Source organism: Mauremys mutica, chromosome 2 (assembly GCF_020497125.1).
Source record: "Mauremys mutica isolate MM-2020 ecotype Southern chromosome 2, ASM2049712v1, whole genome shotgun sequence".
Classification (NCBI taxonomy): domain Eukaryota; kingdom Metazoa; phylum Chordata; order Testudines; family Geoemydidae; genus Mauremys; species Mauremys mutica.
In genome coordinates this window covers 78740012-78764783 of record NC_059073.1, presented here as the reverse complement: position 1 = coordinate 78764783, position 24772 = coordinate 78740012, and the positions used below count along the sequence as shown (strand labels likewise).

The following is a 24772-nucleotide window of genomic DNA, read 5'->3' as shown; positions in this document are numbered from 1 at the left end:
GTGTTGGCTAACATTATTCAACCTCCTCTCCTGTGAGGCTTTTTCAAGCCACGTGAATTCCTTAGAAAATGCATGCTGATTCATCAGACATTACGATTGGAGTTTTGTAGCAATGATACTTAACCCTATAGCCATTTCAGACATCCAGATGCAAGTGCTAAATCTTCAGTTTTTCTTTCAAAAATATTTCAATGTTACTGTTAAAATTATATTTCACCAGTAACCCTCCCCTCCCCAACTATTAATACAGCTGGCTCAAGGAGCCCAAGAGAGCATCATGACGCCACTTTATTTCCAGTAATAAAATCGGCAAAAATCCAGTAATAAAATCAAAAGTGACTGGGGAAATACACCAATAAATCTAACAATAAGAGCCACTCAGTCCAAAGAGGGATCTTAACATGGCAGTTGGTGAGCTGCACTGCTAGGGCACACACACATCAGAGGGACAAAGTCTCACACTGGGATCAGCTTCAAAAGGTGTGACACTGTCTAAAAGAGAGGTGACTATGTTTACAATGATGTATCACCACTGATGTATTATCAATGTTGCACAATTGTGATAAATCTTGTACAAAGTATGTCATGTTATGGTATCACTGGAAAAGCTATAGTCTGCTAAAGCATGATTATCCTGTTTATATGCATGTATCATCATTGTATATGAAGTCATGAAACTTTGAGTTTGTTTCTCAAACCTGTTGTGTTTCTGGGTAACACCCCCAAGACCAGAGTTTAAATTCAGCCTGAGCTGTCTGCAGCCGAGTGCAGGTAAATTTTAAAAAACCTGCAGGAGCCCCTCCACCTCCTGCAGGGCTGAAAGCCCGAGCCCCAGTGCACCCCATGGGGCTGAAGCCCTGAGCCTCCCTGCCCCCCCCCACCCGCCCGTCTGCAGGGCTAAAGCTGCAAGCCATGGCGCCTGTCCCCAAGCTAAATCCCTGAGCCCCAGTGCCTCCCCCAAGGGCTAAAGCCCCCCACCCCCACCCCACAGCTGAAGCCAGGAGTGCTGAAGAGATGTGGAAGTGGCAGGGGAGAGCTCCTGGACATAAACTCTCAGAATTTAAACCCTGCACAAAACAGATTGGCTAGCCAATCTGCTTGATGGCCCATTAAGCACAATCAGCTCTTCCGGGGACCCCTCCTGAGGTCTCTTCAGGCAGCACCTAGGCAATGAATGTCTCATGACTCAGCAAGGCACATGTGACCCAGGACTCCATGTTTGCACCAGTAACTTTCCAGACACCTGGACTAAGGGTATCAATTGCAGACTGTGCCATCATTCTCAGACTTCATTCCTGCTCCACATCTCTGGACTATGATTTCTAGCAAAGGGAAGCTTTGAATAAAAGGATTTATGACACCCCCAACCCCACTCTCTCTCTCTTGTGCGATCCAGAGAGATTTATTGCAAGCTAGCAGAATTACCATCACTGCTAATATCCTGACCTACAGACTCTGAAATCAATTGTAATGTGTAGGATTCCTTGAACCAATTAATAACTCTCTTCTTTTCTTTTTTATTAAACAATGTTTAGTTTAGGCTGCAGCATGGTATTTGGTAAGATCTGAACTATAGATGGACCTGGGGTGTGTGGCTTGTTCTCTGGAACTGGAAAAACCTTACATGTGATGCTTTTGGTTTTAATAACCTTACGTCACAAAGGTCCAGTTATCTGGGTGGTGATAGGGGCTGGAATGCCTATAGGTGACTGTTTTGGCTCCCTGTTAACTAGTGACGCAGTAGGTCACTTTTGTTACTGTCTTGGTTTATTCTATCATTAGAGGTCACCACCAGTTTGGGGGTGTCTGCCCTGTTTCCTACAGTCTGTCCTGAATTTGGCATTTTCAGCTGTGACCCAGACCAGACACGGTGACAAAGGGATTAGGGAAGCACAGTTGAGGTGAATGCAGTGCTACTAGCCTCTGGGGGTCATTGCTCACTAGGGTCATTATGGGCTGCTGCCCCTTGGGAAGGCATGAGACTCGAGAAACTACTGGTGGGGGGTATTGTCCATAGTTGCTGTGATTCTATGATCATGAGCATCAGTGACATGTACAAAACCCTAAGAAAATTAGCATTAGGCACAACTGACTACTAGGGCTGTTGCCCAATGGGGTGGAGCAAATGTGAGGTAAATCTAGCAGAAGGGGCCATTGTTGGTTGTGTAGAATCAGGCACAAAACTGCGAGCCTCAGACATCATTTACACATGACAGAGACTGTATAGGAAACACTCAGAACAACAGCCACACACAACCCATAGCCCAGCCCAGCCACCAACTGCCTCTCGGAACTTCCTTCTATTTTACAGCAGGGAGGGAGCAGAGCCAGGAGCCATTTTGAGCTGTTGTCCACAAGGAGCATGAGGTATCAACCTCCAGCTTAAGTTGGTAGGCGAGGATATTCTGATAACAGCACAACAAATGCCTCACTCCTGGCCAGTCTCACTAGCTGAACTCTGGTTGTGGCTGTGTTTTGCAGTGGGAAGAATTACCTCCTGGTCATGCATTAGTGAGAGGCTAGTGTACTCAGTTCGGTCCTTCAGTGCCCGGGACAAGGTGTCAGGCACTGTCCTGAGTTTCACCGGCACTGAACATTCCCTTCTACAGTACCCATGTAATGACGGTGACCCTTGGGGACGCCCCAGTCCAGCCCTGTACCTGGGACAGAAGGTTTTCCTCAGCACAGATGGATTTGAAACCAGCCTCCTGCCACTGACCATCCCTTCTGAGCTAGAGACCCCAAATGCCTCAGTCAGTGCTGCAGCCTTTGTGAAGGAAGATCAGTTAGTAATGGTGATAAATGGACGGGTCTATCTCTACTTCTTCATAGCTGGGGAGGAGGAATGGCTCCCAGTACAGGGGATCAATTTCTTGGTCGCCAAGCTCTCAAACACCCACTGCTGCTACCCAGGGCAGGACCCAGACTGCCAGGACATCAGTATGACTATTTTTGCCTATGAGACTGGGCATTCAGCCTCCAAAAGCCACATCTTCCGGTCAGAGGATGGAGGCCACACGTTCACTGCTCTGAAGCTGAGCCCAGAACTGCAAGGGGTGCTGCTTGGTGTCTACAATTTTGTTTCCCTTTCCCAGACTGGATTGCTCATCAATCACACCCACAGTGGTGGGGAGGGGAAAGGAGGAGGAGCCTATTTCTCATACACCGGGAGCAACATGAGCCACATGTACAGCCACAACTCCATGGGTTTCAACCTGAAGTCCACAGGGGGCCCTGATGTCCACGGTATCCAACACCCTTACCTGTGGGGCTTCACCATCTTCTGGACCAAAGACACGCTGCTGATCTCCTCCAGTAATGGCTTGGTTGTGGAGCCAGTGCTTATGCAGACAAAGGTGTTTTCCAGAACCTCCCTTCCTTTCCCTGGCGGCGGCCTCTGTCACGTGACCATCAGCAACACTGAGATTGCAGCCCTGACCCAGGACCATCGGCTCTTCCATGGCAGCCTAGACATGGTCTCCACAACTATGGTGCAGCTTGGAGAGCGCAACAGCAGCCAGAAAGGCCTGTGCAATGCCGCGCTGATGTTTGACAAAGTAGGGATGCTAACCGTGTTGAGCCCTGTACCTACCAATAGTTCCTGGGCCTATAACTTCCAGAAATGCACCTTGAACATGCAGTTGCTGATCATGGAGTTTTGGCCACCTCTGCAAGCCTGCCCAGTTGAGATCCTCAAGGGCCATTTCCACAATAAGATCCATTATATCGACATGCACCAGAAGCTGAACTTTAGTGCCACGTTTGTGCCAAAGCCAGGCACTGGGGCTTTTCCAGTGGTGACTGTGAGCAACCCCCACGTGCTAGGGTTCCAGGCACGGATAACAGAGGATGGGTACTTATATGATGGGAACACCAAGTACAGCTTGCACATGCAGCTACTACAGCAGTGCTTCTCTGGCATGGCAGAACCTCATTTCAGTGACACCTTCCCCTCTGGCGGGATGTCTATCCTTACTGTGGACATCCCCAACAAAGGACCCAGCTGCATTGATATGCAGCCTTTGTCTGCACTTATCAACGTAGGTTGCCCACCTACTAAACACATTAAAGTTTTTAAAAACACAACAGCATGCAGCAAAGGCCTGTTTAACGAAGGCATGCTGCAAGATAACTTCACTTATACGATCAGCCACAATTTATATGACCCACATTTTCTTGCCACACCAGCGTTAGGTCAAAGTGATCTTGAAGTTCTATACGAGTATGATAAACTGGGGTGTCCTCTTCTGCTGTATTATGATACTCCTTGGCTGCCAATCCTTGAACTGTGGGAAAATGATGCATTTGTGGAGTATGTTTCTGCTGACTTTGTTGTGTTTGAAGTCAATGGAATGTATAATTATGATTATCTCTTGACAGCTGCTGAAGCCAATTGTATCTCTCAACCTCAGAATTGGACTGCTTTGATACAAAAGCAAGATTCTCCAAATCCACATACTGCATGGAGCAGAATGAACTATGAAAGCTGTGAGAATCATGATGGACCTAAATTAGTATCACCCTCAGCCAAGTATCAAATTCTTGCTCAAAATAAAAAGAACAAGATAATTTTTTCACACTATAATGGCTTTTATATCTTTGAAGCCATTGTGGTGGACAAATTATATAGTTACTGTGAACTGTCTGCAACTGTCAGTGTATATGTCACTGGTGCCCTCCCAAAGTCTTACATACATGCTTGGACAACACTGACAGCTTTTCTGACTCTCATTCTGATTGCAATTTTGATGGGATACCTCTTACATAAACTATCACTTATGAAAAAATCCCCCAAAGTTAAAGTATTTTGAGCATAATCATTTAGAAACCTAGTACGGTGGCCAGGGAAATTGATGTGGGTAGTGTTAAGAATTCTAATAGGCTAGTTTTTTATGAAATAATCCCCATTGAGGCAGGCTGATTAAAATAAAGAATTCCTATGTATGAAAGAGGAAATGGTAAAAGGAACTGTTATATGTTTTCTAACTTTAGAGATGTTGGAGCAGTGATGTTTTTACTCCAAGCGATTAGATCTTTAAAGGGTGGACGTTCCTTTAGATCTGTTTTAACATACTAATTTATCTTTCCCAATTCTTTTTCTCATTTTCATGCAGTAATCTATTTTATTGCTAATATATTGCTTTTAAGTGTGTCACCTTTTGTTAATGGAGTCAATTATATTAACCTATTCAAGAGCTGGATCTTCTAATCCAGCTGACCCTTTTCTCAAAAAAGGGTAAGGATGTTCTTGGAACAGGGCCGCCCAGAGGATTCCGGGGGCATGGGGTCTTCGGCAGCGGGGGGCCCTTCCGTTCCGGGACCCACTGCCGAAGTGCCCCGAAGACCCGCGGCGGGGGCCCCCCCGCCGCCGAATTACCGCCGAAGCAGGACCCGCTGCTGAAGTGCAGCCCGGTCTTCGGCGGTAATTCGGTGGGGGGGCCCGCGCCGCGGGTCTTCGGAGCACTTCGGTGGCGGGTCCCGGAACGGAAGGGCTCCCCACCGCCGAATTACCGCCGGAGACCGGGCTGCACGTCGGCGGCGGGTCCCGCTTCGGCGGTAATTCACCAGTGGGGGGTCCTTCTGCCCCAGAGCGGAAGGACCCCCCGCCGGCAAAGACCAGGAGCGGAAGAAGCTCCTGGGCCCGGCCCCACAAGAGTTTTCTGGGCCCCCGGAGCGAGTGAAGGACCCCGCACCAGGGCCCCCGAAAAACTCTCGTGGGGGCCCCTGTGGGGCCCGGTGCCTGGGGCAAATTGCCCCTCTTGCCCCCCCCTCTGGGCGGCCCTGTCTTGGAACATGGCTAGTGCTTGTTCCATGGACAGTATGTCAATGGAAATCCAAGAGATTCCTCTGTTTCCTCTATTTTGCATTCCTGTTGTGATTTTCCTCCTCTTCCACCATTTGCAATATTAATTTTAGTTTAATATCCCATTCCATTTCATTTGCTGGATGGCAGAATACTGACATTTCTATTGGGTTCTAAAGAACTCTCCATCAAAACAGTAAAATACAATTATTCTCCAATATGAGAGAATTGCATGGATTCTGAAAACATTATTGAGTTTGAATAGCACTTGGCTTCAATGGGATTACTAGCCTGAGTATATACGAATTAACATGAATAAAGGTTGCAGAATGTGGCCTCTGGGTTAGTTCATTAAATTAGGTTTTTTTAGTTGACAGACCAGTGGTTTCCTGTTGTGTCATGTGGACAACCAAGTATTACCTATTTAATGAATGTACCATGAAACTTTTATGTGGTCCACTGCCATAATCAATTCATACTCTTCACCATTGAGACTCTCAATCCCCTCCCCCACCCCACACACACACTTGCAAGGACCTTTCAAATCTGTATTAATAGATTTTAAAAAAAACTTTACTGGTGGGTACAACGTATGGGCTAACACGACAGTGGCATGCAACAGAAACAAACCAAAAACCATGACATTCATCATTTAAGAAATAAACTGTGATTTTGTCTGCACATTTCATATCGTCTTGACTATAGAAAAAGTATTTTAATGTTAATTAACATTTTAATATAGCAAAAGTATTTTAAACAATTGTCTTTACATCTTTGTAGTAAAATTGTTCATTTTTATTTGTTGTTAACTGAGGGCTCATTTGTGGATTTCTTGTATTTATTAGGCCTAGAGCAAGTGAAGCAACAATATAGTTTCTTCAAATAAGGTGCTTTATTTCATTATGCTTATAAGGACAGAACTTTTGCTTTTTTTAACCTGCATATTATATGGATGTTCTTTAGATTTAAAAATAAAAATTTGTCCATTTAAAAAAAACGGCAATAGTTTGTTCTGTGACTCTGGAATGTAAGATGAATAGTTAAAAGTGAGTTCCCTCATGATTACCACTTCTGTAAAATCTACCCCTCTTCAACCTGGAAGAGACTCATGTGTGGGCAAGTGAAGGAAGGAAGGAAGGTGTTTTGTTGGCCTGATTTTTCACCTGTTGTTGGAAAGGTAATCAAGGAAAAAAACAAGAAAAAAGGACTCCAGAAACTGGAAAAAGTAGCAAAATTGTGTCACAAAACTAAATCAATAGGATGCACTAAGGGCAGGAATTAAGGAGAAGACCTCCCCTCCCAGAAGGCAAATACAGTTGAACCCTGTTATCTCGACGGCCTAGGGGTTTGCCAAAAGCCGTTGAGATAACCAATGATCGAGATAAACCCCTATCTACCCCCCACCCCCTCCCTGCCCCCTTACCGCGCTGCCTGCACGTGGCTGGATCCGGCAAAGCGGAGCCGGGCGGGCGGCAGGTGAAGCCGGGACCAGGTATGTGGGGCGGGGACGGGCAGGGACCAGGTATGCGGGGCCGGGCGGGCGGGGACAGGCAGGGACCGGGTATGCGGGGACGGGCGGGGAAGCGGAGCCGGCAGGCGGGCGGCAGGCGAAGCCGGGACCAGGTATGTGGGGCGGGGACGGGCAGGGACCAGGTATGCGGGACCGGGCGGGCGGGGACAGGCAGGGACCGGGTATGCGGGGGCGGGCGGGCGGCGAAGCGGAGCCGGCGGGCGAAGCCGGGACCAGGGATGTGGGGCGGGGACGGGCAGGGACCAGGTATGCGGGGCCGGGCGGGCAGGCGGGGACAGGCAGGGACCGGGTATGCGGGGCGGGCGGGCGGCGAAGCGGAGCCGGCGGGCGGGCGGCAGGCGAAGCCGGGACCAGGTATGTGGTGCGGGGACGGGCAGGGACCAGGTATGCGGGGCCGGGCGGGCGGGCGGGGACAGGCAGGGACCGGGTATGCGGGGGCGGGCGGGGAAGCGGAGCCGGGCGGGCAGCGAAGCGGAGCCGGCGGGCGGGTACGCAGGGAACCGCGGGGCTGGGGAGCTGGGGAGCGGGCGGCTGGGGACACGGTGGGTCGGGGACGCGGGGAGACGGGCGGCTGGGGACGCGGGAAGCGGGCGGCTGGGGAACCGCGCCGCTGGAGAGCCGGGGAGCAGGCGGCTGGGGACACGGTGGGTCGGGGACGGGCTCGAGATATTAGGGTTCGGCTAATCGACATAACGGATGAGAAACCCATAAGACAAAGAGGGAGTTTGGCGGTTCCACTTGTAAACCGTCGACTTAATAGGATTGGCAAGTTAACCGAGGTCGACATAAATGGGTTCGACTGTATGGTAATGAAAGCACAAAATACAACCTCTCTGGATTGATGAAAAAATGTTGACATATTTTGTGAGGTATCCCTTTAAATAAACTGGCACAATCAAATGATTGCATAAGATTCATCAAACATATTATCTGATTATCCTTAAATGATGTACAACCAAGCTTATTTTAATAACCAGCACAAACCTATTTACAAGTCCAAGATTTCATCTCTTCTAAGTCAACAATAACCAATCAATAGTTATCTTGGAACTCTAGAGGCAATTATGCATCAGCTACTGGATAACAGCTAAATGGATGTTTGATACTTTGGCAAACAGATTTTTAAACAATTTATTATGAATATAATTCTGCTCTTCAGACTTGCCCTACTGGGCTCTCTCTTTCCTTTACCTCTCACATTCAGACTGTTGTTTAATTCTACATCTTTTTGGTGTACATTTTTCAGAACCCATCCATTACTTTTCAACTCTACTATCAAATCCCACAATTGTCCCTTGATAATCTCCACCTAGGCTAGAGAAACCACCTTCTCAATAATCACCTTGCTCCCCTCCAGTCTATTCATTTTCCTCACCCACTCTGACTACAACCACCATCTTGACACATCTCTTTACTAGTTTTATATCCTTTTAATAATTTTAACCCCTTCATTCTTGCTTACAAGGCTCCTCCCAACTCTGCCCTTGTCTACAACTCATTTTTCCTATCACTCCTCTCTTCAGGCCATGTACTCTGCACTTTTGCCTCCCTCCATGCCATTTTTCTTACTTTTCCCCTCCACAAGTACCTCACCTGCCCCATACCTAGAATCTTCACTTTGATCCTGTATACCTGGCAACCTCCTGCTCTTTCAACTCCTTCCTCAAAAATCTTTCCCCTACCACATACTTTGAAAGCAAACTGAGGGCTGGTCCACACTAGCACTTTAAATCGAATTTAGCAGCGTTAAATCGAATTAAGCGTGCACCCGTCCACACCAGGAAGCCATTTAATTCGACATAGAGGGCTCTTTAGTTCGACTTCGGTACTCCACCTCGACAAGGGGAGTAGCGCTAAATTCGACATGGCTATGTCGAATTAGGCTAGGTGTGGATGCGAATCGATCTTAGTAGCTCCGGGAGCTATCCCAGAGTGCAACACTCTGCTGACGCTCTGGACGCCAGTCCGAGCTTGGATGCTCTGACCAGCCACACAGTCAATGCCCCTGGAAAATTTGAATTCCTTTTCCTGTCTGGACAGTTTGAATCCCATGTCCTGGTTGCTCATCGGGGCGAGCTCAGCAGCACTGGAAACGATGCAGAGTTCTCCACCAGAGGAGTCCAGGCAATCTCACACTACAAAGAGGTCCCCAGCATGGACTGACCGGGAAGTCTCGGATCTGATTGCTGTGTGGGGCGATGAGTCTGTGCTTTCGGAGCTGCGCTCCAGCAAACGGAATGCAAAGACCTTCGAGAAGGTCTCCAAAGCCATGAGAGACAGAGGATACAGCCGGGATACAACGCAGTGCCATGTGAAAGTCAAGGAGCTGAGAGAAGGCTACCAGAAACTCAGAGCGGCAAACGGACGCTCCGGAGCCCAGCCCCAGACATGCCGCTTCTACGAGGCACTGCATGCCATTCTCGGTGGGTCTGCCACCACTGCCCCACCAGTGACCGTGGACTGAGAGGATGGGATACTGTCGACGGACTGTTCCTCGGAGATGTTCGCGTACGGGAAAGTTTAAGAGGACGAGGCAGTCGACAGCGCTTACAACACAGATTTCCCCGACACCCAGGATCTCTTCGTCACCGTCAATGAGATCCCCTACCAACACTCCCCACCCGTTACCACGGACCCTGAATCAGGAGAAGGATCAATCAGTAACTGCTTCAAACATGTTAACATTTATTTTTTAAATAAACTGGGAAAACAACTAGGCGAACACAAGGTCTACGTACAGGTGGATGGAACTGTCATCTTCCTCTGACATCTCCAGGAAGCTCTCCAGGAGGTAATTGCCAAGCCTCTGCATGAGGTTCCTGGGCAGGGCTTGCTTATTGGGTGCCCCGAGGAAGCACACTTTTCCACGCAACGCTCTCAGCTGGAACTCGGGGACCAGCGCCTTCACGAGCATGGCAGCATAGGCCCCAGGGTTGTGTTGGCTTTCCTCCAGCATGCGCGCTCTCTCTCTCCGTGACACTCTCCTCAGTGTGATGTCGCACGCAGACTCCTGCATGTAATTAGAGTAATTTGTGTACCATTAGTAATGGTTGTGCTTAACTGTTCCTTTGCATAACAAGAAGCGTCACTGTACAGCCACGTGTAGGAGGCTGCAGAGTGGGAGAATACAGGGATCTCTAACAGGGAACGGCTGCGAGGGGCTGCAACAGTGGCACCGATTCTGCTTTCATGTTTGCCTGCAGCAGGAGGACAGTGCTGTAGATGCAACTTAAAGCTGCAAAAAAAAATTGGCTTACCATGCCTGGCCGCTCCATGGATTCTTCTTTCCTGCCCCGCAGTGCAATACCACAGGCAATGAAAGCGAACCCAGAGAAATCGAACTTTCCCCGAGTGAGTGCTCATGAGAGAGGTGCTGTGCTTGCTCTTGTTCACACACACTGAGTAGACTTTGTTTCTTTTTTGACCAAAAATATCTCTCTATGGAATTCACTCACTTTTTCCCGTCACACAGGTGCAACTGTATCCCTACCTGATCCAGGCGCCTTGTCGATGTTCTGCAGCACCGCAGGAAGGAGGACGGAGCTCCCCTTCACTGCATCTGCGACCGCCGCCCCCCGCCGCAAAGTCCAATCCCACCATCACCCAAAATGACAAGAGGAAGGGGCACCAGGGGCCGTGAAAAATGTTAATGCACCACAGCAGAGTGCTAAACTTATAAAACGCTCTCAGTACCTTACTTTTGAGAAGTCCTTCCCTGAATGTGCTGTTCATTATAAAAAGTTTTTATTTTTTGGTAATTTCTTTTCCCGTCAGGTTTCTTTGCAGAATACTTTCCGTGAAGGGGGGAGAATGGTTTGGGAATTGCATAGGACTTTCACCGTTAATAGTGGTACAGATATGGGGGCAAGATCAACAGCTGGTCACTCACAGAGTGCAGCCTCTAGTCACCCTGGTCAGTCTGTGGGGTGATTTTCATGTTCTGCTCATAGGCGGAAAGTGCCCTGCGCCAGGTATATTTGCAGGTGGGTCTCTCCATCGGCCATGCCTGGATCGTGCCCTGTCCCACGCGGGTCTCCCCCAGCCCCGTCAATTCCCTGCCTGGAGCAGGTACCAGCCCCCACCTGCCACCCCTCCCCCGGCATGTCGTCTCACACACCCCCCGCCGCGCCGCGTCCCTGTCTCACAGTAGAGAGGCTACCCGCAGAAATGCTGTCTGCTGCCCCAGGGTCATTGAGCATGCCATCCACAAGTGGCAAGGCAGGTTGCCCTCACCCTGCCCTTCTATCGTAGCCCTGAGCCTCTACAATGCATCAAACCATCAGTCCCCAGCCTGCAACCCCCTACACCTCCTCCCCATTATCACACACCACTCACACCTTCCTACGCCCCCAACCCCCAGCCCAGAGCCTGCACCCAAACTCCGTCGCAAAGCCTGCACCACTCACCCATTCCTGCACACGCACCTGTACCAGTACTCACCACAGAGACCGCTGTACGAGCAGGAGCCTATCAGTCCTATAGTCTAGAAGCGGTCTCTACATCACTGCACACCCAACCCACCACAGTCACCGTCCCTCTGTCAACCCTTTCACGCGAAGTCAGTAGTCCAGAGAAGGTTGTTGCTGAACAATGCTCTATTAACTTTATTTGTACACGTGTGTTGGAAGGGGGCAAACGGGGTGAACGGGATATGAAACTGTAGAGGAGAGTCAACAGAAACTGGGTAAAGAAACAGGGGCAGGTTCCGCTTCTCTATACACAAAGTTAATAGTCACAGGTTACCCTGCTCGCTGAGGAACCTGGCTTTCAAAGCCTCCCTGATGCACACGGCTTCCCGCTGTGCTCTTCTAATCGCACGGGTGTCTGGCTGAGCGTAATCAGCAGCCAGACGATGTGCCTCAAGCTCCCATCCCGCCATAAACGTCTCCCCCTTGCTCTCACACAGATTGTGGAGCACACAGCAAGCTGCAATGACAATGGGGATATTGTTTTCGCTGAGATCCGAGCGAGTCAGTAAGCTCCTCCATCTCCCCTTCAGATGTCCGAAAGCACACTCCACCACCATTCTGCACTTGCTCAGCCGGTAGTTGAAGAGTTCCTTGTCAGTGTCCAAGGCGCCTGTATAGGGCTTCATGAGCCAGGGCATTAGCGGGTAGGCTGGGTCCCCGAGGATCACTGTAGGCATCTGCACATCCCCAACATTTATTTTGTAGTCTGGGAAGAAACTACCTTCCTGCAGGCGTCTAAACAGACCAGAGTTCTTGAACACACGCGCGTCATGAACCTTGCCCGGCCACCCGACGTTGATGTTGGTAAACCGTCCCCTATGGTCCACGAGTGCTTGCAGCACCATGGAAAAGTAGCCCTTGCGGTTTATATACTGGCTGGCCTGGTGGGCCGGTCCCAGGATAGGAATGTGAGTCCCATCTATAGCCCCACCGCAGTTTGGGAATCCCATTGCAGCGAAGCCATCTATGACAACCTGTACGTTTCCCAGGGTCACCACCTTCGAGAGCAGGAGATCAACGATTGCGTTGGCTACTTGCATCACAGCAAGCCCCACGGTAGATTTGCCCACACCAAAGTGGTTCGCTACTGAGCGGTAGCTGTCTGGCGTTGCAAGTTTCCAGAGGGCTATGGCCACTCGCTTCTGCACAGTCAGGGCTGCTCGCATCCGGGTGTGCTTGCGCGTCAGAGCAGGGGCCAGCAAGTCACACAGTTCAAGGAAAGTGCCCTTACGCATCCTGAAGTTTCGCAGCCACTGTGGTTCATCCCAGACCTGCAGCACTATGCGGTCCCACCAGTCCGTGCTTGTTTCCCGGCTCCAGAATTGACGTCCCATAGCATGAACATGACCCATTGCCACCATGATCTCCACGGCGCGGCGAACCGTGCTTTCTGAGAGGTCTGTGCCACTCTGAGACTTCATGTCCTCACCACGCTGCCGTTGCCTTCTCGACCGAGTTCTCAACATCTCACTGTGGAAGAGGTGTTCGATAAGGTGTGAGGAGTTGACAACGGCCATAAGTGCAGTGATGATCGCAGCGGGCTCCATGGTCGCAGTGGAGTGCTGTGGCGTCCGCGCTGTCACTTATAACAGGAAAAGTGCGCGAACTGATTTCCCGCCGGCGGGAGTGACGGTTGAATGATGACAGTTACCCAAAACCACCCTCGACACAGTTTCCCCCCCCCCCCATCATGCATTGGTGGGAAATCCCAGCATTCCGATGGGCGGCGGGTAGTGCGGGAACTGTGGGATAGCTTCCCACAGTGCACCGCTTCAAAAGTCGACGCTTCGCCCGTTACTGTGGACTCACACAGTCGAATTACTGTATTTATTGTGGATACACAACTTCGACTACATTAGGTCGATTCCAGAAATTCGAATTAAGATGAATCGAAATAGTCTTGTAGTGTAGACGTACCCTGAGAATTAACATGCTGCATATTGAGCACCACCTAACCCATAACCTCTCCTCTATTCCCAATGGGTGATTATCTTCTCTGAGAGTCCTGTTTTGTGATCAGTTTAGGTCATAAGCTCTTTAGAGAAGGATCAAGGAGCTGACCAATAGCTGGAGTAAACTGTCGTAGTTCCACAATGGATTTGCCCCCAAATCCTTATTTGCTGTATAAACCCCCCTGGTTACCACACAACAGTTTCTAGACAAATTCTAATGGCAAAATAATATGTGAAATATTATCCCAATTCACTCTGCATGTGATACTCCAAAGCCAGGAAGAAGAAAAACCTCCTCTGAGGGACGTATGAGAGTATGCAATTATTGGACAAGCTGGCTGAACTACTGGGACCAGTGTAAAAGTTACACGTAAACAGAAAGGAATTGGTAACCGTATAATGAAGGCCATTTAGTTCCATCCATTTTCAGTTATACTAACTTTCCTTAACGTCGCAGCCATTCTGACCCACATTCAGTTGAATGTGTTTCATATTATTGTGTATTTAAGACTTAAAATATTCAGTGAAGATTCCATAATCTTTCGTTCAATTGCACCAAATGTTACGCTTGGTTATACCTTTTCGCTAAACATATCATGCTACCCATGGAGGATTCTCACTCATGAGTCCTATGCTTCTTAGCACAAGACTGGCTGACCTTCCATAGCACTCCCATTTTCTTACCCTTGAGGTCAGCGGTAGCGAAGTAGAGCATGCCCCAATATCTGTTAAATCTCATCTACTTTAACAGGAGCAGGTTAAGGCTAAGTGAAATTGCGGCCATACTACACAAACGTAACAGGCAATGCCAAACTACAAATAAAAAATAAAGTATCCATAAGTATCTTCTCCAGGATCTAAAATTAGTTTCAAATGTCTCTGAAGCCAATAATCTAAACTGAACCAAAGTGAAGTCTAAACAATTATTTTTGACAAACTATTTTCACCACTCCCTACTGTGAAACAGAATTTTATTATAAATCCACTCCCCAAGGGAGTGGATCAAGGAAATTTTTCATCAGTACACAATTCAATTACCATTATTATGATATGAGGCTGTAGTAATTGTAGCAAAAGCATGAACATCCATTGTGTTCTAGTGTTAGGTTTATAATAGCAACAACTTTGTACCTTACGTAAGATGACATTAAGTTAAAAAATAATATAAGCACTGTCACAAAAGAACAAAACATATGCTATGTTGTATTTGAGAAATTCATTGAGGACTGTATTGTAATGCACATACAGAGAGCAAAGTTAAGCTTAGGCATTCAACTTCAACTTGGGCATTTCTGGACTTTTGAGAGCTTAACTGTGCAAACTTAACATTCTCACTAGTGTCTTGCATGCAATTTCCCAGGTTGCTGGGTTATTTTTGTTTGCTTGGTGTGGGGTATTTTTTTTTCTTTTTGGGTTGGTTGTTGCTGTTTCTTTGGTGGGGGGGAGTTTGTTTCTCAAGAATAGAAAATCAAAAAAATTACAAATTCAGCATTAGAGTTAATCTTAAATGAAATTCAGATGTGTTAAGGTAGGGTAATACACATTTAAGGCACCCAAATAATCTTTACTCTGCCTGATAGTGACACCATACAATAATGTTGGTATTTTAGTGTTTAAAGACCCAAACTGGATATAGCTGAAAATACACAAAAAAATTAAATTAATTTTTTTTTTAAAAAAGGTGCTTTTCCCCACTTGCTGTATAACTACAGGCCATAGTTAAGGTCAGGGGCGGCTCCAGACCCAAGCATGCCAAGCGCGTGCTTGGGGCGGCATGCCGCGTGGGGCGCTCTGCCGGTCGCGCGGCAGGTGGCTCTGGTGGACCGCAGGAGCCGCGGGACCAGCGGACCCTCCGCAGGCACATCTGCGGGAGGTCCACCAGAGCTGCGGGACCGGTGACCGGCAGAGCGCCCCCCGCGGCATGCCGCCTTGCTTGGGGCGGCAAAATGGCTAGAGCCGCCCCTGGTTAAGGTTGTTTAGATGCCTTGTGTTTTTCCATGCCTTATTAAAATTAATTTTTTAAATTTAAAATATGTCTGGGTTTCTAATGCTTCTATTGGAATAATTACAACATTCTTATGGTTTTTTACCCTTCAACCTTAACTGCAGGTTATCATAATACTTTTGGGAGTTTTTTGTTTCTCTGTCTCTTGGAAAATATATACACAAGAAAGAGAGAGCATCCATATTAGGAGTTCTCAGGACTTAGAAAACGTAACTTAACTAAGTGAAGACCTAAGTGAAGCAAGTGTACCAAATTTGAAAGTCTAAGGCAACTTTAATTAAAATCATTGGAGAATTTTAAAAGCAAGGGAAAATAAATAGGGCAAGAAAAACTTTTAGTCGTAAAACAGTTGTAACAAGGGAACTAACAGGTTCTCTCTAAAGAGTAAACAGAATTTGCTTATTCTGTTACCAAACCCTTATGTTGCCTCTGTAAATTACTTAAGGGAGTTGTTCCCACAATCCTATTTTAGATGCAACAGTAGGTTTTTCGAAAAGAGATCACATTTGGGGAAAATCCCCTCCAAGTGAATGATTCCTAGCATACAGAATCACAGGGATAGTGGATTACTATCAGCAGTGGTTTAACACTCCAAAATTATTTTTCCGCATCTCAGAATATGATTTTTTTGTCTTTACAATTAGATAATCCTTTTGTCCCTCATACTAGAATGTCTAAGGCTTAGAAAGAAAAAGCTATTTCCTTTACACTTCATAAGCAAATTGAGCCATTTAAAAGCTACCTTACAGCAAAATTCACGAAAGCTCTGAATTTGCCATTTCACAGTGCATTTTAGACTAAACCACCGACTTCAAAATTCAGTACATTTTCACTTTGATCAAGTTTTAGTCTATTCTGAGGAAACTGGCCAAGGAATTTTGTTTACTCTCATTTCAGCATTACAGACCAGTGAATGTCAATCCTACTTCGAAAGCCATGCAGTCTATCAATATGGGCCTTTGGCTAGATTCCTATTATTCAGAAATATTTACTTAGGAATTTCTGTGGTCCCAACCACCCGCAAAAACTGAAACAAAACCTAGCCTTAAGTGTCTGCTTAATTGTTACCTTCCTCCATCTGGTGAGAGCTACTCATATATATAATTATTAGACAGCATGCGTGCAAGAATTTCTAGACTTACTCACTTAATAATTGATAAGGATTTCACCTGCACAGTCACATAGGTGCATCTGATGCAGATGAAGTTTTAACTCAGGATTGTGACAAATATTGACTTCCTAATTAAGTAAAAACTAGGACAACTAAATAGGTATTAAGCAATACTTTAATATATAACTTTCAAGTCCTCTTGGAATTTTTGTTATTTATTTTCATCATACCTATTCCAAGAACATTTACAACTTGGCTGTAAAAATTGACTGCAGGCTGACATCCAAAACATGGTCTCAAGTTAAAAATTGCTTTTAATATAATCTCCAAGGAAAAAAGCCCAATGTATTTTTTGAGAGACCAGATGACTTTTTCTAATTTAAGATACTCTTACTGTAATTTAACCTTTCCACAACTCCACCTTCCCACCCACCCCCAAAAAACCTTAGTTTTGTTGAATATGCAGAATTAATCCATTGTGACATACTGGGCTGCAATCCATACCAGTGAGGGGCTGTGTCACTCCTGCCCTGCAACCTTGGGTGCCTTACAATGCCTTGCTGAAGCAGCTCCTCCTGGGCCGCTCACAAACAGCTTTTGAGCATGCAAGCCAGACCCTGAGTGTCTGTGTGTAATTGCAGCCTGCCAGCCACACTTGGGTTACACTCTGGCTCTCACTAGTCTTGGTTATACTGCTGGGTGACCCCAACACACACCCCAGTCTCAGATTTCCCCCAGAAATGCATGTCCTGTACTATCCAGCCCTCACCTAAATAGTACAAATATTTAATCCTTGAAGGGAATAATATGCCATTTTATTATCTCAAATAGTTATTCAGACACTTCAATTTAAACATGCTGGATTAGATAAAACAGTTTATTAACTACAGAGCAATTTGAAGTAAGTACAAGTAATGAGGCAGAAGAGTAAAAAATGGTTACAAGAAAAAAAAAGATAAGACGTTCACTAATACTTAAACTATCAGATTCAAGCAAGGTTTCTCACCACATGCTTTCAGCAGTCTTACTGACCAAACCTTATAGGTCAGCACTCCTTCCCCAGAGCTCAACGAATGCTTCCTTTGTCCTTCAAGTGCCATGAATGTGATGGGCAGGGGAAGAGAGCGCTGACCCTTGGGTTGTTTGTTCTTCCTTTTTATAGTGTCAGTCCCCCTCTTGAATGACATGTCCAGCCGGGCACTAGGCGACAAGGTCTACGTGGAAGGATGTTCCCTGCTGGCTTTTTTTCCACCTGTTAGAGCTATCTTTGTTTCCCTTCCTGCTTGATGACTGTTTACTGATTAAATGCAAATTAAGCAGCACGCACATTCCTTTATTTAGGACAGAACTGTTTGCCAACTTCTGTTTGGGCAGGGCTGTGGGGTTCGGAACATGTGTTAATAACTCCGTGCAGGGGAATGTTATAATTTTACATACAATGCTGCCACATATTTTATCAGGACAACACTGACCAGCTAATTATGACTTTTCAAATGATGCCTTACAAGACATGCCTTGTACAAAATTATTACAATGGTATGTAGGGTGTGAACATAGGGTATATATTCTGTCACATCCCTGCACACAGATCTTCAGGCACCTCGCTTCTCAAACTCTGTGGGTATTTCTACACTGCAATTAAAAACCCATGGCTGGCCCATGCCAGCTGATTTGGGTTAAGGGGCTCAGGCAACGGGGATGTTTAATTGTGTTGTAGACATTAGGGCTCAGGCTGGCGACCATGCTCTGCGACCCTCCCAACCTGCAGGGTCCTAGAGCACAGGCTTCAGCCCAAGCCCAGGGGTCTACACTGCAATTAAACAGCCCCACAGCGTGAGCCCTGCAAGCCGGAATCAGTTGGCACAGGCCAGACAGGGGTGTCTAACTGCAGGGTAGACACATACCTTACAGTGTAGGTGGCATGACTCATGATTTCATTTGTCCGTTCAATTGTTTGTCAATATTCTTTTCCACTATTTCAAAATCTTCAAAACAAATATACAATTTAAAAAAAAAATTGTCCGCTCTACTCATTTGTTTAATAGATGATTAAGAAAGCAGGATGCTCTTTCCTGGCTTCTCCCCCCAGCTTCAGAATACGTTTCAGAATCTATTGGAATGGTTTTTGTGTAAATTGTACTTTTTGTACTCTAAGCACCTCAGAGGCAGACAAGCTTTGTTCATGTTTCAACAGCATCGAGGACACCAAGGTTCTAACCCTGCTTCGAGCGTGTGGATACTACCGCACTAAAAATGAATAAGCACTTAAATTGTTTTAAAATGCCAGTGTGTTTTATATACATAGAATCTCAGGGTTGGAAGGGACCTCAGGAGGTCATCTAGTCCAACCCCCTGCTCAAAACAGGACCAATCCCCAACTAAATCATCCCTAGGGCCTTAATCCCTAGGGTCAAGCAGGGCCTTAAAAACCTCTAAGGAAGGAGATTCCACCACCTCCCTAGGTAACCCATTCCAGTGCTTCACCACCCTCCTAGTGAAATAGTTTTTTCTAATATCTAACCTAGACCTGCCCCACTGCAACTTGAGACCATACAGATGCTCTCTGGATTATACATAATAATAAATTATATATATAAAGTATCTCCTGTATAAGAACCTGTAGCCACTTGCATTATGAAATGTTGTAGATCAGTGTTTCCTCAACATTTCCAGGTTGATGACTCCATATTCAAAGTCAAGTTTCACAAGCCCCTTACACTTGACTATAAAAGAGAACAAAAATAAAATATCAATGCTAAGCCTATGTAACCTGTGTGTTTCAAGACTTAGAGAATACTTGACCTTGAAGGGTATGGGCATGCAAGGAGTGAGTCTTTGCTTTACATTGTAAGCAATTTTTTAACACCTTGTGGTCTTCCCATCTCATCCCAGTTGCCTTTTCTGACCCTCTGGGGGCCTTAACCTGCTGGATTAGAAACACGTCATGGACACTAGGTAAACTCAGGCAGAGACCATGGACAGAAACTGATCAGCTGGCTTGAAACTTGTAAGGTACTTCTAATTTTCAGCAATTTCCAGTCAACATGATTTAAGATGGGATATTATACCTGTGCTAGCCCCACCAGTAATGGTCAGTAGCCCTCCCTAGTATAAGCTGCCAGTTTCTGCAGTTGCCAGCTATTTACTCATTGTACTCCCCAACTTCAGTATTTGCATCCCTTTCATTTCTTCCTGGACATTGCTATCATCTTCCTCTTCTGGTTTCTTCTTGGATGCATGTGGAACATATTAGATTTATCTTTCCATAGTGGGGTGGGAAATACCATGGAAGATTCTTCAAAGTAGTGATATTTACATATAGTCCAAAGAAAGAGAAATGTGGTAGCCCAAAAAAGAGGCAAAGATGTTATTCTGCAACTGGCATGGCTGCGGAACCTAAAAGTTACCATCTCTGCAACAATACCCACTGCTTATACTGAGATATAGTTTCCTAATCTGTGCCTAATGAGCACTGCCAACATTTAAGAACCGCCTTAGTCAGCAGCTACTTGCACTCGCATTGCATCCTCTGGCAATTCATTAAGGTACCAGAACAATGGTGATTCTCCCCAGCCCCCAGTTTGAATCCTGTAATAACTTTTCGATTCATTCCAAGTAAGGGCAGAAATCCCTAGCACATGGCAGCTACTTGAGCTTTGCCATCCCATTGGATTCATAGAGTTGTGCCAAGAACCAGGGGACTCAGAGCAGTGCACTGATGTCACAGAGTGGCTGGTCCCTATTGGCCAGGATGGGCATAATGTTGTCCCTAGCCTCTGTTTGCCAGAAGCTGGGATTGGGTGACAGGGCATGGATCACTTGATGATAACCTCTCTGTACATTCCCTTTGGGGCACCTGCCATTGGCCACTGTCAGAGGACACGATACCAAGCTTGATGGACCTTTGGTGTCCAGCATGTCCAGTTCTCCTCTACCAAAAGTTGAAACTAGCCAAATTCAGATTGAAAATAAGGCCTAAAGTTTTAATGGTGAGAGTAATTAAACATTGAAACAATGTACCCAGGGCCATGGTGGATTCTCCACCACTGGAAGTTTTTTAATCAAGATGCGCTGTTTTTCTAAAAGATATACCCAAGGAATTATTTTGCGGAAGGTCTATGGCTTGTGTCATACAGATGAGACCAGATGATCACAATGGTCCCTTCTGGCCTTAGAATCTAAGAACATGTGCTTCCAGTTTAGCCAACTGGGGAGGCAAGGGAGCACCTGGGGCTTTAAAAGATCAGGGAAAATCTGAGGAGACCTGCTTAGGCCTGGTCTACACTAGGCTTTTAAACCGATTTTAGCAGTGTTAAACCGATTTAACACCGCACCCGTCCACACTACGAGGCCCTTTATATCGATATAAAGGGCTCTTTAAACCGGTTTCTGTACTCCTCCCCAACGAGAGGAGTAGCGCTAATATCGGTATTACCATATCGGAATAGGGTTAGTGTGGCCGCAAATCGACGGTATTGGCCTCCGGGCGGTATCCCACAGTGCACCACTGTGACCACTCTGGACAGCATTATGAACTCGGATGCACTGGCCAGGTACACAGGAAAAGCCCCGCGAACTTTTGAAATTCATTTCCTGCTTTCCCAGCGTGGAAAGCTCATCAGCACAGGTGACCACGCACAGCTCATCTGCACAGGTAACAATGCAGTCTCCTGAGAATCGAAAAAGGGCTCCAGCGTGGACTACACGGGAGGTACTGGATCTGATCGCTATATGGGGAAAGGATTCAGTGCTAACAGAACTGCGTTCCAAAAGATGAAATGAAAAAGTATTTGAAAGAATTTCCAAGGCTATGATGGAAAAAGGCCATAGCAGGGACTCAGTGCAGTGCAGAGTGAAAGTTAAGGAGCTCAGACAAGCCTACCAGAAAACCAAAGAAGCAAACGGAAGGTCCGGTGCAGGGCCAAAAACATGCCGCTTCTACGCTGAACTGCATGCAATTTTAGGGGGCTGCGCCACAACTACCCCACCCCTGTCCGTGTATTCCGAGGTGGGGGTTGTAATCTCAGCCATGGCTGAGGATTCTGCGGACGGGGAAGATGACGATGAAGAAGAGGACGAGCAGCTTGCAGAGAGCACACAGCACTCCGTTAGCCCCAACAGCCAGGAGCTTTTTCTGACCCAGACGGAATTACCCTCCCAGCCCTCCCAAGCAACTATCCCAGACAATGAAGCCATGGAAGGGACCTCTGGTGAGTGTACCTTTGTAAATATCAAACATTGTTTTTTAAGCAAGCGTTTTTTAATGATTGATTTGCCCTGAGGACTTGGGATGCATTCACAGCCAGTAAAGTTACTTAGAAAAGTTTGTTAACATGTCTGGGGATTGAGCGGAAATCCTCCAGGGACATCTCCATGAAGCGCTCCTGGAGATACTCCAAAAGCCTTTGCAGAAGGTTTCTGGGCAAGGCAGCCTTGTTCCGCCCACCATGGTAGGACACTTTACCACGCCATGCATGTAGCAAGTAATCGGGTATCATTGCATGGCAAAGCATGGTCCCGGTGATTGCTGGCATTCAAGAAACATCCGTTCTTTCTCTCGCTGTGTTATCCTCAGCAGAGTGATATCGTTCAGGGGAACCTGGTTGAAAATCAGGAATTTAATTAAGGGGACAGAGATGGCCATTTTCCTACTGGGTTCGTGGATTGCAGCTTAAAAAAAATTCCTTTCCTGCACGTAGCCAAGTGGGGGGAGGGGAGGAGTGAAATACCGATGAGCTTTTTCGCGTTTGGTTAGCAGGGATCTTCCCAGCTAACAGCCACACGGCGGTGGGGGGGGGAAAGAGGGGTGATTAGCAGTGAGCTTTCATGGTACCAGCCATGCGGTGGTGGGAGGGGTAAAGCACTGCTGAAGCCGAAAGACAGTGGCTTACCATGGCCGCATGCAAGCTGAATTCTGATGTCCGGACCTGTGTCTGTGAGATCTGTAACACCAGAGCCGCAGGCACTCAATATTAAGATGAAAAATGCGACCTTGTAGTGAAATCACATGTGCTATGTACGGTGAATAGTGCTGTTCACTGTGAAAGAGTATAACCATTGTTCTCTAAAATGTATCTTTTAAAATACTTCTCTCCCTTTTTTCCCCTCCCTCATGCAGCTGCAAATTTTTCAAGCCTCCCTACTCCATGCCAAAGGCTAGCTCAGGTAAGGCGGAGGAAAAAAGAAGACGCGAGATTAAATGTTCTCGGATATAATGGAAGTAACCTGCAAGGAAAGAGCTCATCTGAATGAGTGGAAGGAGGTGGTATCAAATTACAGGAAAGATGCCAGTGAACGTGAGGACAGGAGGGACACCCGAGATGAGAGGTGGCGGCAGGAAGATCGGCAGGAAGATCAGAGGTGGCGGCAGGAAGATCAGCGGTGGCGGGATGCAACTCTGGGGCTGCTGCGTGATCAAACTGACATGCTCCGGCATCTGGTGGAGCTTCAGTAACGGCAGCAGGATCACAGAGTGCCACTGCAGCCCTTGTATAACCACCCTCACCCCTCACCATGTTCCACATCCTCCTCACCCAGACATGTAAGAACGCGTGGGGGGAGGCTCCGTGCACCCGCCCACTCCAACCCCGTGGACAGCCCAACCAGAAGGCTGTCATTACTGTGAAATTTTTTTAGTGGGCTTTTCCATCCCTCCTATCCTCCTCCCAAACCACACCCGGGCTACCTTCTCAGTTCTCTCCCTCTTTTTATAATGAATTAATAAAGAATACATGATTTTTAAACTATAGTGACTATTTCCATAAGCAAGCTGTAATCGAAGGGGGAGGGTGGGTTGCTTACAGGGAATGAGTCAATCAAGGGGGGTGGGGGTTCATCAACAAACACAGCAGCCACACTGTACCCTGGCCATTGATGAAGCTCGTTTTCAAAGCTTCTCTGATGCGCACCGCTTCCTGGTGTGCTCTTCTAATCTCCCTGGTGTCTGGCTGTGCGTAATCAGCGGCCAGGTGATTTGCCTCAGCCTCCCACCCCGCCATAAAGGTCTCCCCCTTACTCTCACAGAGATTGTGGAGAACACAGCAAGCAGCAATAACAAAGGGGACATTGGTTTGGCTGAGGTCTGAGCGAGTCAGTAATGTGCGCCAGCGCGCCTTTAAATGGCCAAAGGCACATTCTACCACCATTCTGCACTTGCTCAGCCTGTAGTTGAACAGCTCCTGACCACTGTCCAGGCTGCCTGTGTATGGCTTCATGAGCCATGGCATCAAGGGGTAGGCTGGGTCCCCCAGGATAACTACAGGCATTAAAACATCCCCAACTGTTATTTTCTGTTCTGGGAAGTAATTCCCTTGCTGCAACCGTTTAAACAGAGTAGTGCTTCTGAAGACGCAAGCGTCATGAACCCTCCCTGGCCATCCCACGTGGATGTTGGTGAAACGTCCCTTGTGATCCACCAGTGCTTGCAGCACCATGGAAAAGTACCCCTTGCGGTTTACGTACTGGGTGCCCTGGTGCTCCGGTGCCAAGATAGGGATATGGGTTCCATCTATCGTCCCACCACAGTTAGGGAATCCCATTGCAGTAAAGCCATCCACTATGGCCTGCACGTTTCCCCAGAGTCACAACCTTTCGTAGCAGCAGCTTAATGATTGCTTTGGCTACTTGCATCACAGCAGCCCCCACAGTAGATTTTCCAACTCCAAATTGATTCCCGACTGACCGGTAGCTGTCTGGCGTTGCAAGCTTCCAGAGGGCTATTGCCACTCGCTTCTCCACTGTGAGGGCTGCTCTCATCTTGGTATTATGGCATTTCAGGGCAGGGGAAAGCAAGTCACAAAGTTCCATGAAAGTGCTCTTACGCATGCGAAAGTTTCGCAGCCACTGCGAATCGTCTCACACCTACAACATAATGCGGTCCCACCAGTCTGTGCTTGTTTCCC

The 24772-nt window shown here is 47.2% G+C and overlaps 1 protein-coding gene across 1 annotated transcript; it reads left to right on the top strand.

Moving 5' to 3' along the window:
• The first annotated feature begins 2217 nt into the window (after positions 1 to 2217).
• Positions 2218 to 5343, top strand: CATSPERD (cation channel sperm associated auxiliary subunit delta). Its single transcript, XM_045006537.1, has one exon. It carries the CDS (start codon positions 2424 to 2426, stop codon positions 4809 to 4811), a length of 2388 nt encoding a protein of 795 aa, XP_044862472.1. The 5' UTR covers positions 2218 to 2423; the 3' UTR covers positions 4812 to 5343.
• Positions 5344 to 24772: the final 19429 nt, after the last annotated feature.

Bases quoted from the DNA above. Each gene is read 5' to 3' on its own strand.
- CATSPERD (XM_045006537.1), top strand. From the start codon at position 2,424: ATGCCTCACTCCTGGCCAGTCTCACTAGCTGAACTCTGGTTGTGGCTG.